This window comes from Somniosus microcephalus, chromosome 3, assembly GCF_052327205.1.
Source record: "Somniosus microcephalus isolate GS21.2 chromosome 3, FLI_Smic_1.0, whole genome shotgun sequence".
Lineage (NCBI taxonomy): Eukaryota > Metazoa > Chordata > Chondrichthyes > Squaliformes > Somniosidae > Somniosus > Somniosus microcephalus.
The window spans coordinates 33410404-33428243 of record NC_140989.1 but is presented as its reverse complement, the minus strand read 5'-3'; the positions used below and the strand labels follow the sequence as shown (position 1 = coordinate 33428243).

The following is a 17840-nucleotide window of genomic DNA, read 5'->3' as shown; positions in this document are numbered from 1 at the left end:
AAGGGCAATTAGGGATGGGCAATAAATCTGGCCTTGCCAGCGACGTCCACATCCCAGGAACGAATAAAAAAAAAAGGTAAATACATGAACTCTCATTTTTTCTGAGGTTTTTTTTTTCCACCAGGAAAGCTATGTAATAATGATGGCATTGGATTTGTAATGAAGTGTGACACTTAGTATGACGTGCTAGACGAAAAGTTTATATTAAAACAAGATGCTGACAGTGAGTCGGAGGTTGCGCTATTGCAAGGGATGTAGCTAGGGTAGGAAGTGGCGGATGGTATGTACATCTCTACCGCAAGAATTTGCAAACATTTGTAAGAGATCAGCGCATCCAAGAAGGTCAGAATGGCTGAAGCTTTATTTTATATATAGGTCATACTACATTTAACCTGGAAATGTTTAATGCTGACAACAGATGGAAAAACGTGGTAAAGCCATTTCCAGCACACAAAATATCCCAAATAATACAAATTACAGGAAACTTTCAATTAACCGGCCCCTAAATAACCGGAAATGTCGGTTAACTGGCAAAATTCAGGAGTAGGTTCAGGTAACTTTTATTACTTGCCTTGCTCCGTGTGTTGCTGTGCAAGGGTGTGGCTGCAGCTGTTGCTAAGCTACAGAGACGCTTGCAACTTGTGGCCATTGTTTTGAACCTGTTGCTAAGCAACAGGGTTTGTTGCTTTATACGGAGCTCTCCGCTCCGTATCTTTTACTATAGCGTTCGGTTATCCGGAATTTTTGATGAACCGGCACCACGTCAGTCCTGTCCGTGCCGGATAAAAGAAAGTCTCCTGTAAATCTTTAGTCACTGGAAATCTGTTTGGCCCATGTTACCTATGGATTTGGTCAGCAAGCAGTTCCATTAAACAAATGGTAATCAGCATTTTTTTTGTTCCTGGATCTCAGTTTGAAACATCAATTGATAGAGGCTGAGTACTGAATTACAAAATGACACTTTCCTTTGACATTTTAGGTTATTCTTTCTTTTGGTCCTCAGTCAAGTATCTGCTCTAGCCTCACCCCAAAGCCCTATCCTTAGCAAAATAGGGCTCTGGTTTTGAGTATCACCTTTAGTTTTACATAGGTTGACTACTCTCTCTAATATTAGCATATTGATGACTTACACAAGATGGGAAAATGAAACATTGTGGGGGGAATTTTAACCTTAAAATACAGGTGGGGGTTTGGAGTATGTGGGGCAGTTATATTGTTAAAAATGGAATTCCCGACCTTATCCCGCCTCCAACCCGCCCACTTCCAGTTTTAATGGAGGCGCGATGGTGGGGCGGGTGACCAACCAGCTCCCAGGGAACGGAACGTCAATTAAAATATTATAATGAGGCTGAAAGCCTCTTTTTTAACTTACATTCTGTTTTTAACTGTATGTGGACGGGTTTCACACAATTCGTGAAACCCGGTAATTATAGCAAAACGGGGACTGTTGGATCAAGGAGGTAAGTGCCTTTATACCTACCTCGTAGATCCAGAGTCCGTACCTAACCCATCCCTCGCGATCGGTGACCCCCTCACGAGGCTTCCAATCACCTCCTCAGGCATTTCCCTGCCACCTGCCACCACCCCCCCCCCGGCGATGATGCTCAGGCTGGCCACGATTGTTGGGTGGCCGGCCACGATCTTCCGCCCCCCCCCCACAACCCCATCATGTGGCCCCGATCCCCTCTGTTCCACCCCCACCCGATCCTCTGCCCGACTCCCGATCCTCTCTTTCCCTACTCCCCGATCCATTTAACGGCCCAGCTCTCACAAGAACCCTCCCTCCCGCCTCTGTGCTGTCGAAGGCCTACCCACCTGCAGCATCGGAGCACCCCCTCTAAATCTGGCTGGCTGCAGGGAGGAAACCGAGGCTTTGCATGTAAATCAGGCCCTGCCGTTAAAGCCGGCAGGGCCTGCGGGAAACATGGCCTCCCAGGTTTCCCACCGCCTCCAAGCCCCCAATCTGCCTTCCTCCATTAAATTCCAGCCTGCGTATCAGAGTATACAACAAAGTAGATTGGTTTAAATATAGTGACAAAGTAATTGGGCTGGATTTTCATGGGGAAGGCGGGTTGGGGGCGGGGGGGCTCCGATGCGGGTGGAAAACTGGGGCGAAGGGGTTTCCCGCAGGCCCCGTCAACTTTAATGTTAGGACCTGATTTGCATCTGAAGCCTCTGTTTCCATCCCGCCAGATGGAGAGCCTGGCTGTCTGCGGGCGTGTAGCCCTGCGGCACTAGGCCGCACAGAGGAGCGAGGGAGAGATTGGGTGGGGGCTGCTGCCAGCCTCTGGGAACCGGGCGGTGGGGAGGTGAGGAAGATAGGGACCGGGGGGGTGGGGGGAAGGTGAGGAAGATTGGGACCGGCCACCGGAGAATCGTGGCCAGTCTCTAGATCATTGGCGGGTGGTGGGAGCGGAAGATCAGATCAGGGCCGGCCACCAGAGGATCGGGGCCGGCCTCAGGATGATGGTGGGGGGTGGTCAGGGAAGGCGATCAGAGGCCTCGTGAGGGAGTCTCCGTGCGTAGGGGTTAAGCTAGGCAGGGACCCTGGATCCAGGAGGTAGGTATAAAGGCACTTATCTCCTGGATGCAGCAGTCGAAAGAAAGACTTGCATTTATATAGCGCCTTTCACGACCACCAGACGTCTCAAAGCGCTTTACAGCCAATGAAGTACTATTTGAAGTGGAGTCACTGTTGTAATGTGGGAAACGCGGCAGCCAATTTGTGCACAGCAAGCTCCCACAAACAGCAAGGTGATAATGACCAGATAATCTGTTTTTGTTATGTTGGTTGAGAGATAAATATTGGCCAGGACACCGGGGATAACTCCTCACCTTGCTGTAACTGCCGGGTTTTATGAAGTGTGTAAAACCCGATCAGAAAGAATTAAAAACAAAATGGTGGTCAAAGAAGAGGCTTCCAGCCTCATTGTAATATTTAAATTGACGTCCCGCCTCCTGGCAGCGGGTTAACTGCCCACTCCCGTCCTGCTTCCTGTCCCGCCTTTCTTAATACTGGAAGTGGGCAGGGTTGGAGGCGAGTTCAGGTCGGGATTCCGATTTTTAAACAATTTAACTACCCCCACACTCCAATCCCACCCGTTTTTTCAGGTAAAAATTCCCCCCATTGCATCCCAATCATCACAGTTAAATCTGTAGTCTAAAATTCTATTTGTTAAAACTAAATGATAACTCAGATGCCTCAATTTGGCTAAGGTGTAAATAGATTATACAATATTTTGGTAATCAAAGGGGGAAAAAAAGAGTTTAAATCAATAAAATGTCAGAGCCTTAGACTGGTTTAGTTTTGAGTCCAACTGAAGAGTGTGTAAAGATAGGAGTTCTCGAGGAGAATAATAAGTTCTCTTCACTGATTAAAGAAGCTGAAAGTGCACCACCAAAGTACACTGGGAAAATAAGCTGAGAATATCCACTGGTCTGCAATTTCTATCCTGTACATACAGTTGGTGAAAACAAAACTGGTTCTGTTTTAGAATTCCTATTATCTTGCTTCTCAGTTGATGGAGGACCATCCCTGCAGTCCTGAATTGACTGCTAGTTCTCGCAAGTTATAATTTTTTTTCTAGTGCTCCCAACATGACAAACAGTGTGGTTCTGTTTACTTAACTGAGATTGTCACTGACCATGGTTTTACAAAGTGGAATTTTACTGTTTTTTTGGAATTTGTTTCATATCTCTGTTTCCTCTTTAGGAGCTACAGAAACTTCAGCTGGAATTGAGTGAAACGAAGTGCCATTTGGAGCATGTCCAGCAGGATGCAGCAAATGCGAAGGATGAATGTCTAAAGCTGATGGAACTACTGAGCAAATCTGAGCACCAACTGCACCTCACCAGGTACAAATAATCCTGTTATCTGCCAGTGGCACTTCATAACGCCAGCATCAAGCTGCCTGTCTCTACCGCAGGCAATAAAACATTTTACAGATATTTTTGATGCTTTGCAATACCAACTGTTCACATTTTTGCCTACTAATTGCTGCAGTATTAACAGGTGAAGCTATTAAAATACCAAACTGCAGGTATGTAATTATAGAAAACCAAATGTGATGATTTTTCTAATCTGTCTTAAGGGAAAAGCAGCATGATGTTTGTAACATATGGACGGGTGATGGGATTACCAGATGTTCTGAGGTTTTTGGTTTTTTCTACTCTAAGATCTCTTGTACTCTGTCAGTTTGAGTTGTAATGATGTGGGGAACAGCACAACATACAATATTGTATCATGATAAATGGTCTTAATAAGAGGTTGTTATAACGGAATGAGTAAGTCATTTGTATAATCATTTTTGTTTGTTTTTTGTTAACTTGAAAACCTTTGTTTATTTTTCCTGTTGTACCAACAGTTACAGTACATATTTAAATTAACTACTACATCTCAGACCGTGATTGACACAGTCACGATGAGTTAAGTCACACTTCAGTAATCAAACATCTTATAATGAGCCACGTTTCGAGGGAGTAGAGACTGTGTGCAATACCCCTTCACTAAGGTAGCCAATTTCAAATTCAGTCAGACTACATAAAATCCTCAGCCTTGAATTTTCTTTCCATTAGTTTTGCTTTCTCTATGATTTTTCCTCATATTTTCACCATACTTCCTGAGCACAGTGAATCATGCTGGGGTATTGTTCTTGGCACTTCGGTTACTCTCCAGCATTTTGCTCAAGTCATTACTCTTGGTCAATGTGAGATCATTACAGCCAAACGCAATTCTGGCTTTGCCTGATTTCCACGCAGGAGTAGTTCTGACAGCGAGCATTGGCTAGCGGTCAGGAAAGAAAGAGCGAGCTTGTAATAACCACTAGCTGTTCTTTCATGAATTAGCTGATCTTAGCTGGAGCAGCAGTAAAGATACTGCATTTACCCTCAGCACCTTATACCAAGGTATTCGTGCAGAGAGAATAATCTTGCATTGAATCATAGAACAGTACAGAAGGAGGCCATTTGGCCCATTTGAGTTTACTGCACCGGCTCTTTCGAAGAGCTATCCAGTTAGTCCCACTTCCCCAGCTCTGCCCCCATATCCCTGCAATTTTTTCTTCTTCAAGTATTTATCCAATTCCCTTTTGAAAGCTACTATTGAATCTTTTTCCACCACCCAAGGCACAAGGCAGTGCATTCCAAATCCTAACCACTCGTTGCATAAAAAAGTTTTTCCTTATGTCGTCTCTGGTTCTTTTGCCAATCACCTTAAGTTATCCACTGTCTTTTATGTGATGCAGAGCAGGAGACTTAAAAATATTGAAATCACCCACAAAAGTAAATCCGCTGATAGTGAATGCTGCCTCTAGTCAGCCCTATTCTGAACCATTAATTCTTCTAATGATGTCTTTGTGGGGAAAAAAATAAAACAAGTATTTTCCATAAGCACCAGCAGGAATCAAGGCTGCCAGCAGTCAGACAAATTATCTTTTTTGTTTAAATGGCAAAACGTGAGACTCTGAATTAACTGCCAATTTCAATTATTCGCTATGAGTCCCCTTCATTATGGTGAACGAGCGAGGGTATATGAAATACTTGAGTTGCTGACGAGTATACTCATCTGCAGAGACCAATTCAACATTTAAGAATAGGTTAGACCAGTGATTGAAGGAACAGAGAATAAAGGAATATGGGAACAAGGTGGGCATATGGGAATTAGGACTACTGCTCGTGTGGAGGATGAATACCAAAACAAGCTGGTTGGGCTGAATGGCATTCTTCCATGTTAATATTTCTACGTAATACTATGTTTTTGAGTTGTCAGATTTTTGAGGCTTTATCAGTATTTTTGAAGCTGTTGGTCAGCTTTTGGTTGTGTTTTAGTTTGACACGTCTGGTTCTTCTACATTCAGAACTCTTTCCTAGACATTTTATTATCTGGAAATGTGTCGTTTTATGCATAAATTCAAATGCAGGGTTAATAAGTTGCTAAGTTAGGATTATTGGTGCATTCAATAGGAAAAGCTAGGGCTTGTTGTTGACCCCAAGTTCTCCAGGTGTTTGTGTTTTCAGCAACCTCCAGTAAAAAGAAAGAAAGGCATTTATACAGCGCCTTTCACGACCACCGGATGTCTCAAAGCTCTTTGCAGTCAATTAAGTACTTTTGAAGTGGAGTCACTTGTAATGTGGAACACGCGGCAGCCAATTTGCGCACAGCAAGCTCCCACATACAGCAATGTGATAATGACCAGATAATCTTTTTTTTTGTTATGTTAGTTGAGCGATAGGTTGAACCCCTGTTCTATGGAGTGTTTTCTGAAATAGCCACGGTGATACTAGTGGTAGTACAATTTGCCTTAGCATCCTTGGATTAGGGAGGGGAAAACAGGCCAGAGTTCTCTGATTGTTAGCTAGCAATCCAAAAGCACGTCTATGGACAGGATAAGGATTGGGCTCAGTTGTGATGTTGGTCATAGTCAAATAGCCTAACAACACTCATTGTTAATGCTTACTTAAGTGAAGTATTGGTGGTGATCAGTGCTTATGGAATTGTGTCCCAGCAGGGAAACAACACCTTTAGGAGAAAAGAGAGAAGAAAAGTTACAAAGAAAAGAGACTGATTAGATCAGCTCCTTAAAGCCGAATTACGAAGTTTTTTTCTCCCCACTGAAAACTGCAGGAGAGAGGCACAAGAACATTGTCCCTCAAGGGTGGTAAGAGGAGGGGTGGGGCCGATTAGGGACCAAAATGGAGACCTATGCACAAAGGCAGAGGATATGGCTGAGGTACTAAACAAGTACTTTGCATCTGTCTTCACCAAGGAAGAGGATGCTGCCACAGACTTAGTAAAGGAGGAGGTAGTGGAGATACTTGATTGGATAAAAATTGATAAAGAGGAGGTATTAGAAAGGCTGGCTGTACTTAAAGTAGATAAGTCACCAGGAGCAGATGGGATGCATCCTAGGATGTTGAGGGAGGAAATCGTGGAGGTATTGGCCATAATATTCCAATCCTCCTTAGATACGGGGGGTGGTGCCAGAGGACTGGAGAATTGCAAATGTTACACCATTGTTCAAAAAAGCGTGTAAAGATAAATCCACCAACTAAAGACCAGTCAGTTTGACCTCGGTAGTGGGGAAGCTTTTAGAAACAGTAATCAGGGACAAAATTAACAGCCACTTGGACAAGTGTGGATTAATTAAGGAAAGCCAGCACGGATTTATTAAAGGCAAATCGTGTTTAACTAACTTGATTGAGTTCTTTGATGAAGTAACAGAGAGGGTTGATGAGGGCAATGCAGTTGACGTAGTGTACATGGATTTCCAAAAGGCGTTTGACAATGTGCCACATAATAGGCATGCCAGCAGAGTTGAAGCCCGTGGAATAAAAGGGACAGTGGCAGCATGGATACAGAATTGGCTAAGTGATAGGAAACAGAACGTAGTGGTGAACGGTTGTTTTTCGGACTGGAGGAAGGTATACAGTGGTGTTCCCCAGGGGTCGGTTCTAGGACTCGTGGGGGGATCAGAGCCCTGGGGAGGAAGCCTCGTGGGTGGATCGGGGGGGGGTGGGGAGGTGATCGGAGGCCTCGTGGGGGATCTCCGATCACTGGGAGTGGGTGAGGCAGGGTCCGTGGACCCAAGAGGTAGGTGTAAAGGAACTTGCATCTTGGATGCAGCAGTCCTCGCCTTGCTGTAGCTGGTGGGTTTTATAAGGTATGCAAAACCCGACCAGCTACAGTTAAAGTCAAAATGGAGGTTAAAGAAAAGGCTTCCAACCTCATTATATTATTTAAATAGACGGGCCGCCTCCTGGCAGTGGGCTGGCTGCCCACCGCCGTTCCACCTCCTGTCCCGCCCCCGTTAAACCGGAAGTGGGCGGGTTCAGGTCAGTATTCTGTTTTTTTAACACTTTAACTACCCCCACCGCCCCCAGCCCACCCATTTGTTTAGGTTAAGATTCCCCCCATTAGTGTTACTTCAGTATCTTACAACGTGGTACACCACATGAAAGAGTATTAATTAAACTCAAAGCTGTGGGAATACAGGGTATATCTTACACATAGTAAGAAATTGACAGGAAAACAGGGGGTGCTTATTAGAGGAGTTTTGTCAGGGTGGGAGTATTGAATGGGGTGCCACTACTTCTTCTAATTTACATCAATGACTTAGATTCAGAAACTCAATACAAGTTGGTCATATTTGCAGATGATACCAAATTAGGAGAAGCAGTTGATTCTGAGGAGACAGCTTGAGAAATACAAATTGAGTTGGACAAAATGGGGGCAGAACAGTGGCAAATGAAACTTAATATGCACAAGTTTAAAGTACTGCTCATAGAAACGGAAATAAAGATATAAATACTCCCATGAATAGGACAAGGGAAATCTATCATGGTTCTGGGAGGGAGGCGAAGGGGGTGAGAGCAGAAGTGCAGGAAATGGAACGGACACGGTTGAGGGTTGTGTCAACCACGGTAGAGGGGAATCCATGGTGGAGGGGAAGAATATGTCTTCCTTTTTCCTCAACCGAGGATTCCCCTTTACCGTGGTTGACATGGCCTTCGACCGTGTCCATTCCATTTCCCGCACTTCTTCTCTCGCTCTTTCCCCTCCCTCCCAGAACCATGATAGGGTTCCCCTTGTCCTCACCTTTCACCCCACCAGCCTCCACATTCAACGGCTCATCCTCTGCCATTTCTGCCACCTCCAGCATGATCCCACCACCAAACACAAAGGGACCGTGCCCTCCACGACACCCTGGTCCACTCCTCAATCACCCCCAACAGCCCCTCCCCTCCCCACGGTACCTTCCTGTGCAAGTGCAGGAGATGTAACACCTGCCCTTTTACCATCTCCCTTCCCACTGTCCAGGGCCCTAAATACCCCTTCCAGGTGAAACAGCGATTTACCTGTACTTCTTGCAATTTAGTATAGTGCATTCGCTGCTCACGATGTGATCTCCTCTACATTGGGGAGACCAAACGCAGATTGGGTGACTGCTTTGCGCAACACCTCTGTTCAGTCCGTAAGGGTGACCCCGAGCTTCCGGTCGTTTGTCACTTTAATTCTCCATTCCACTTCCACTCTGACCTCTCTGTGTTCACGGCCTCTTGCATTGTTCCAATGAAGCTCAACGTAAGCTCGAGGAACAGCACCTCATCTTTCTATTAGGCACTTTACAGCCTTCTGGACTTGATATTGAGTTCAACAATTTCAGACTATAACCTCTGCCCCTATTTTTTCAGGCGGCAGCTGTTGATTCTGCCATCCCCATTTGCAGCATTTAATCTCTCCTGTCTTCCACCCTATCACAGACCGTCCCTTTTGTTCTTTCCTCCCCTCCCCGCCTTTCCCTGCCTCTGCACCTGCTTAAAATCTGTTACATCTCTAACTTTTTCCAGTTCTGACAAAGGGTCACAGACCTGAAACGTTAACTCTGTTTTTCTCTCCACAGATGCTGCCTCACTTGCTGAGTGTTTCCAGCATTTTCTGTTGTTGTTTCAGATTTCCAGCATCCGCAGTATTTTGTTATTGTAGTGAACTTGTATTTATATAGCGCTTTATTGTAGTAAAACGTCCCCAGGTGCTTCACAGGAGTATTATAAGACAAAAAATTTGACACCAAGCCATATAAGGATAAATTAGGGCAGATGACCAAAAGCGTGGTCAAAGAGGTAGGTTTTAAGGAACATTTTAAAGGAGGAAAGAGAGGCAGAGAGGTTTAGGCAGGGAATTCCAGAGCTTAGGACCTAGGCAACAGAAGGCATGGCCACCAATGATTGAGTGATTTATAATCAGGGATTCTCAAGAGGGCAGAATTAGAGGAGTGCAGATATCTCAGGCGGGGTGGGGGGGCGGGGGCTGGTGTTATGGGGCTGGAGGAGATAGGGAGGGGTGAGGCCATGGAGGGATTTGAAAACCAGGATGAGAATTTTGAAACCGAGGCGTTGCTTAACCAGGAGCCAATGTTAGTCAGCGAGCACAGGGGTGAAGGATGAATGGGACTTGGTGCAAGTTAGGACATGGGCAGCCGAGTTTTGGATGACCTCAAGTTTATGTAGGGTAGAATGTGGGAGGCCAGCCAGGAGTGCGTTGGAGTAGTCAGGTCTAGAGGTAACAAAGGCATGGATGAGGGTTTCAGCAGCGGATGAGCTGAGGCAAGGGCGGAGACAGGCGATATTACGGAGGTGGAAATTGGCGGTCTTAGTTATGCCGCGGATATGTGGTCAGAAGCTCACTTCAGGGTCAAGTATGACTCCAAGGTTGCCAACAGTGTGGTTTAGCCTCAGACTGATGTTAGGGAGAGGGACGGAGTCAGTGGCTAGGGAACAGAGTTTGTGGCGGGGACCGAAAACAATGGCTTTTTTCTTCCCAATATTTAATTGTAGAAAATTTCTTCTCATCCAGAACTGGATGTCGGACAAGCAGTCTGGCAATTTAGAGATTGTGGAGGGGTCGAGAGAAGTGATGGTGAGGTAGAGCTGGGTGTCGTCAGCATACATGTGGAAACTGACGCTATGCTTTCGGATGATGTCGCCAAGAGGCAGCATGTAGATGAGAAATAGGAGGGGGCCAAGGATAGATCCTTGAGGGACACCAGTGGTAACAATACGGGAGCGGGAAGAGAAGCCATTGCAGATGATTCTCTGGCTACGATTAGATAGCTAAGAATGGAACCAGGCGAGTGCAGTCCCACCCAGCTGGACAATGGTGGAGAGGTGTTGGAGAAGGATAGAGTAGTCAACCGTGTCAAAGGCTGCAGACAAGTCAAGAAGGACGAGGAGGGATAGTTTACCTTTGTCACAGTCACAAAGGATGTCATTTGTGACTTTTGATGAGAGTCGTTTCGGTACTGTGGCAGGGGCGGAAACCTGATTGGAGGGATTCAAACATGGAGCTGCGGGAAAGATGGGCACAGATTTGTGAGGTGACAACACGTTCAAGGACTTTGTAGAGGAAAGGGAGGTTGGAGATGGGGTGGTAGTTTGCAAGGATGGAAGGGTCAAGGGTTGTTTTTTTGAGGAGCGGGGTAATGACGGCAGATTTGAGGGAGAGGGGGACAGTACCTGAGGAGAGAGAACCGTTAACAATGTCAGCTAACATGGGAGCCAGAAAAGGAAGTTGGGTGGCCAGCAGTTTGGCGGGAATAGGGTCGAGGGAGCAGGAAGTGGGTCTCATGGACAAGATGAGCGCGGAGAGGTCATGAGGGGAGATCGGAGAGAAACTAGAGAAAGATGTGAGTTCAGGGCTCGGGCAGGGGGGAACCTTAGAGGAAGTTTGGCCCGGTGGGCTAGAGGAAGGGTGCGAAGTGGCAGAGGCAGCTGAACGGATGGTCTCAGTCTTAGAGACAAAGAAGTCCATGAGCTCCTCACAGTTGTTGCCGGAGGTGAGGGTGGAGGAGACAGGGGAGAATAGAAGCTGGGGTTTATCTTTGCATTCCAGAATGATTCCACAAGAGTGAGCAGTTTTGGCAGCCGAGAGCAGGACCCAATAATGCTTTATGTGGTCCAGCCAGATCTGACGGTGAATGGCTAAACCCGTTGTCCGGCACATTTGTTGAAGTTTGTGTCCCTTGGACTTAAGGGAGTGAAGGTGATGGCTGTACCGGGGTAACAGCCAGGGTGTTTTCATAGGGACTAGGGCATCAAAGGTGGTGGTGAGGGTGTGGTTGAGCAGATTGGTAGCTGCAGAAATGTTGTGGCGAATGGAGGGCCAAAGGCTGGACAGTTGGGATTTCGTAAGTGCAGTTGTAAGAAAGTTGGGAGAGAGTTTTTTCCAGTAGCCAACACAGAAGGAAGTAGGCTTGCGGGTGGGATGGGGGGAAGGGGGATGTGGGTGGAGAACAATACGAGGAAGTGGTCAGAGATTGCCTTATCTGCGATTGACACGATGGGAGTAGCGAGGCAACGAGAAATGGCAAGGTTGAATGGGTGGCTGTGAATATGGCTTGGGGAGTTTACATGGAGGGAGAGATTAAGGGAGGATAGGAGGCTCGTAAACTCAGAGAAGAGAGAGCATGATGAATTGAGATGGAGATTGAAATCACAGAGGATGATAAGGGAGACACTCGAGGACTGGAGACAGAGAAGAGCAATGACGCTGATACCTAGTGCCAGAGGTCTGCATTATGAGGAAGGACTGGAGAAACCTGAACGTTGCAGTCTTGAAAGAATTTATAATTTAGTAAACAGTATGGGAAATGTATATCCAGAATATTACATAAAACTAAATTAAGAGAGTAGGACAGTGGACATGGGTTCAAACTAGTTTCAGGCAAATTTAGGATTGATATCATGAAGTTCTTCCTCACACAATGAGTGGTCAATACATGGCCTGGGCTTCAGGGTAGAGCAGTGGAGATGAAACCTTGGAATCATTTAAAAAAAAAATACATGCTGCAATAGAGTGTTTCTGGATGGATGAACCAAGATGAGCTGAATGGCCTTCCTGATCCATATTTATCTTGTGAAGAGCCATAGCATCTGATACTTTCTTCCTGCTCAGTATCGTTGTGCTAACATTCTGGATTGCTTCGTAAGTTGAAAATAATCCCGCAGGCAAAATGATTTAAGCTACATGTCAGCCATGGCTCAGTTGGAAGCACCCTCGCCTCTGAAGCAGAAGGTCGTGGGTTCAAGTCCCACTCCAGAGACTTGAGCACAAATATGTAGGCCGACACTCCAGTGCAGAACTGAGGGAGTGCTGCACTGTCAGAGGTGCTGTCTTTCAGATGAGACGTTAAACCGAGGCCCCATCTGTAGTGTATGTACCTTGAAGAAGGAACTATATTCTGCAGCCCCTGTATACTGCAGTACCAGTAGTGACCACCCCTGTATATAAGCCTGTGTAGTAACTTTGTATAGTAGTTTCAGTTTTGTCTCCATTCAGTAAACACCTGTTATAACCAACTTCTGCAGTCCGTGTCTCAATTACACACGGACATTACATTGGCGACGAACAGATCCGAACTTACCTACAGTTCTGCACCACCTCACGGGGATCCATCCCTGAAGCGAAGTTATTAGAGGTCGAAGCCAGAAGGAAGAAATCCAAAAAGAAAAAAAAAACAAACGGAAGAAACGGGCGTCGACCGTGGGCAACCGCCCTCTGATTCGTTGAATTCGAAGATTTGCAGGAGAGGCTGTCGAGAGCTGGGCTTGGTTATCCAGTCTATGGTGTTCCAGCTAATCGGGCTGGTGGCAGGTAGTACACTGATCCTTCCTGGGCTGCGGCGGGCTAGAGCTCGATCGGGTGGCTTTTCAACGGGGCCGAGCAGCGTTGTCGGGAAGAGGAGAGAGAGAGAGAGAGGGTGGAGCACACAGGGCGCGGCCGGTGCTACGAAGCCAGGCAGCGTACAGACCCGAGAAGAGGGAGGGAAGTGTCCCATAGGGTCTGCTCTGACGACGGGAACAGTAATTAAAATAAAAGAAAAAGAAATTAGAAGCGCAGAAAGCCGCGAGGAGCTGCAGTTTGCCACGGGGACCGCGGAGAGCGGCGTTGGCAGCAGCGCGGGGGGAAGCGCGCGAAGACCATAGGGCGTCGCCATCAAGGCATAAAAACGCCAGCAACAGTGCTGGCAGCAGTGGAAAAGGCAGAAAGCGTGGGAGGCGCCATCTTAATCCAGCGGGGAAGAAGGCAAAGCGCGGGAGGCGCCATCTTAGATCTCCAAGATGCCGAAGACTGGCAATATCACTGCCTTCGATAATGCAATAGAAGACTGGACCACGTATGTGGAAAGAGTCGAAGTATATTGCAAGGCAAATGAAGTAGCCGATGAGAAAAAGGCATCGGTACTACTAAACTTAATGGGCGCAAGAACGTACGGCCTATTGTGGAACCTGATCACTCCAGTCAAACCGATGGTGAAGAGTTTTAACGAAATTGTTGATATCCTACAGGAACACCTAAATCCTACACCGCTGCTGATAGCAGAAAGATTTAAACTCCACAAGAGAAATCAGCATAAAGATGAGAGCAATGCTGATTGCCTTACGGAACTACGCAAGCTATCAAAGCACTGCCAGTTCGGAGCAGGACTGGCAGATACCCTACGGGACAAATTTGTCTGTGGACTCCTGAGTGAAGGAACCCAGAAGAGGTTACTCTCAGAGAAAGAGCTGACGCTAGATAAGGCTTTCAGCGTGGCAGTATCGTACGAAGCAGCAGCAAGGGGAGCTGGAAATACAGCAAAAGCCACAGGAATACGGCACCCATGAAATGACACGGGGATTTGAAAAATGTTATCGCTGCGGCAGAACAACCCATGACCAGAAGGACTGCTGGTCCAAGGACAAAACATGCAGGCAATGCGGAAAGATGGGACACATTGCATGAGTTTGCAGGTCCGGGAAGAAGACTAACGACAACAAAAAGACTACTAAGGAACAGTACAGCAAAGTACAAAAGATGACGGACAGTAGTTCCGAAGACCAGAAGAGCGATAGTGAATCCGGGAACAAGAGACTAAGCTGTCTCAAACTACACAACGTAATCACAAAAGAGGATCACTGAACCATTTGGGTCACCCTCACGATAGCAGGGTCCCAAGTCAAAATTGAATTGGATACAGGATCAGCCCTGACCGTCATGAATCGACGAGACTATGAGCGGCTATTCTCACACATACCCTTGAAAGACACATCCATTGTCTTGAAGACATATACGGGGCAGAAAGTATACCCCAGAGGGAAAATAAGGGTGCCTGTCGAATACAACGGCAAGGAAATACAGAAATTGTATCTGTACATACTGCAAGATGGTGGACCACCATTATTGGGACGTGAATGGATCAGAAAGATAAGTTTAGACTGGCACTCCATTCAGGCACTGACGGTGGCTGGTAAAAAGGATGACGATGGCACACCTGGACGATTGTCAAAAATCTTAGCTAACGCTAAAGCGGTATTTCAACAAGGACTAAGGCGTAACCGCCTCGATAAAAATAGAAGAGAATGCAATTCCCTAGTTTTTCAAAGCAAGACCGGTACCGTATGCAATTTGCCCAGCCGTCGAGGCAGAGCTGGAGAATCTGGAGAATGCAGGCCTGTTATCTAAGGTAGACTGGAGCGAGTGGGCGACACCCATCGTTCCTGTCATGAAGAAAACGTTAAACAATAAGTCTGAGGAGCCAAGGGAGGTTCGCATCTGTGGGGACTTCAAGGTGACTGTGAACCCAGTCCTTCACACAGTACAGTATCCTCTTCCGAGGATAGAAGATATTTTCGCCTCACTATCTGGAGGGAAACGTTTTACAAAAATTGACCTAGCGCAAGCATATTTGCAGATGGAGGTTGAAGAATCCTCGAGGAAATATCTCACGATAAACACTCACAAAGGTCTTTGTATAATCGACTGGTATTCGCAGTAGCATCAGCTCCGGCTATATGGCAAAGAGCGATGGAACAAGTCCTGCAAGGGATTCCGGGGACCCACTGTTACTTGGACGACATCCTAGTGACAGGTGAAAATGACAGTGAACACCTTGCCAACCTAGAGCAGGTGCTCACTAGACTAAGAGAGCATGGGCTACGAGCCAATCGCCCCAAGTGCGAGTTTTTTAAGAAACAAATATCGTATTGTGGCCACATGATTGATGAAGAGGGGTTACATAAGTCCCCTGACAAAATTGAAGCGGGAGTTAAGGCTCCAGCGCCTGAAAATGTGTCGCAACTGAGGTCATTCCTCGGATTGGTGAATTACTACCATAAGTTTTTGCCGAATTTGTCCACAATTCTGCACCCACTGAATGCCCTGCTACAAACTGGAGTAGCATGGAAATGGAGCGATGAATGTAAGCGGGCCTTTCAGAAGTGTAAAGGCCTGATCACTTCAAGAGACGTATTGGCTCACTACAACCCATCACTACTGATAAGACTGGCGTGTGATGCGTCTCCCTACGGCGTTGGAGCGGTACTGTCACATAAATCCCTTGATGGTTCAGAGGCCAATAGCTTTTGCGTCACGCTCGTTAACTGCAGCCGAGCGCAACTACGCCCAGATTGACAGAGAGGCCCTCAGCCTGGTGTGGGGGGTGAAGAAGTTCAATCACTACCTGCACGGACAGAAATTTACTCTACTAACTGATCAACCTCTTGTCTCCATTTTCAACCCTAAGAAGGGCGTCCCGATAATGACAGCACCACGGCTACAGAGGTGGTCCCTTTTCCTAGGGGCACACCAATATGACATCGAGTACAAAGGAAATAAACAGCATGGGAATGCTGATGGATTGTCGCGCCTACCGTTGCCGACGGTGGAAGAAGCACCTGCAGTGGATCCTGTGGAGATATTCCACTCGACCATAGTCGAATGTCTACCTGTGACGAATGCAAACATAGAAAAGGAAACACGAAATGACCCAACACACTCCAGGGTCTATGATTTAACAGTGAAGGGATGGCCAGCACGTGGCGAACCACTGTTGCCAGCATTCTCGCCAAGAAGAGAACAGCTGTCAGTGTGCCGAGGAACCTTGATGTGTGGATCCAGAGTAGTAATTCCACCCAAATTGAAGGATAGAGTGCTCAATGAGCTTCATGAGGGTCATCTGGGAGGGGTAAAAATGAAGAACTTAGCCAGAACGTTTGTGTGGTGGCCGGGAATCGATAGAGAAATCGAAGAGATGACCAAGAGCTGTACAGGATGCCAGAAGGTCCAAAACGCCCCACCACAAGCCCCTCTACATCCATGGGAGTGGCCCTCATCTCCATGGCAAAGGGTACACATTGATTTTGCTGGTCCATTTATGGACTCGATGTTTTTAATTGCGGTGGATGCACATTCAAAGTGGCCAGAGGTAATAAAAATGTCCTCAACCACCACAGAAAAAACTATCACAGTCTTACGAACCATATTCGCCAGAAATGGGCTGCCTGAACAGATTTGCTCTGACAATGGACCACAGTTTGTGTCTGAAGAGTTCCGGAGGTTCTTAAAGAACAATGGTGTTAAGCATTACACATCCGCCCCATATCATCCAGCCACCAATGGATTGGCTGAGAGGTTCGTTCAAACATTCAAGAAGGCTATCAAGGCAATGTGTAATGAAGACATACCCCTACAACACAAGGTGGATAACTTCTTGTTTGCCTACCAGAATGCGACACATGCGGTTACCAACCAAACTCCAGCCATGATGTTCTTCAATCGAAGACTAAGATGCCGCTTGGATTTGGTTAAGCCAAACATCAGAAGAGATGTGGAGAACAGGCAGTTTCAGTATATGAATGAAAGGCCAACCAGGAGTTTCAAGATCGGTCAACCAGTTTTGGCCCGGGACTACCGCACAGAGAAATGGCAGCCAGGAACGATCTGCACACGGCAAGGACCTCTAATGTATACCGTGGACGTTGGAGAGAGCATTGTAAGACGCCATGCTGACCAGATTCTAGAGTCACTGGAAAACGTCAAATCTACACCACGATCCTATACACCTGGTGATGAAACCGAAGTACCAATTGCATCTACCTCAGAATCGGTGATATTGGAAGCAAACGAACCAAACGACGACGTTGATCCCAAATCAACTTTGCCAGAAGAACCTGATACTCCAAAGAGGCGTTATCCAGACAGAATCAGGAAGCCTCCTCAAAGACTGAATTTATAATTGATTAACTTCAGCTAATGTATATAGCAACTGTAATTGTAAATATGTTATTTAATTATTAATTGAATGTTATGTACTGTTTAGCTAAAAGGGGAGGAATTGTAGTGTATGTACCTTGAAGAAGGAACTATATTCTGCAGCCCCTGTATACTGCAGTGCCAGTAGTGACCACCCCTGTATATAAGCCTGTGTAGTAACTTTGTATAGTAGTTCCAGTTTTGTCTCCATTCAGTAAACACCTGTTATAACCAACTTCTGCAGTCCGTGTCTCAATTACACACAGACATTACA

General features: G+C 46.4%; 1 protein-coding gene across 10 annotated transcripts in view; it reads left to right on the top strand.

The window, feature by feature from the left end:
* Positions 1 to 17840, top strand: part of sdccag8 (SHH signaling and ciliogenesis regulator sdccag8) — a 414689-nt gene that overhangs the window by 205462 nt on the left and 191387 nt on the right. For all 10 annotated transcript variants that reach the window (XM_085979869.1, XM_085979861.1, XM_085979875.1 and 7 more), the window contains one exon: positions 3713 to 3855. In XM_085979869.1, coding sequence (XP_085835995.1) covers positions 3713 to 3855 — 143 coding nt within the window. The remainder of the gene's footprint in view (positions 1 to 3712; positions 3856 to 17840) is intronic.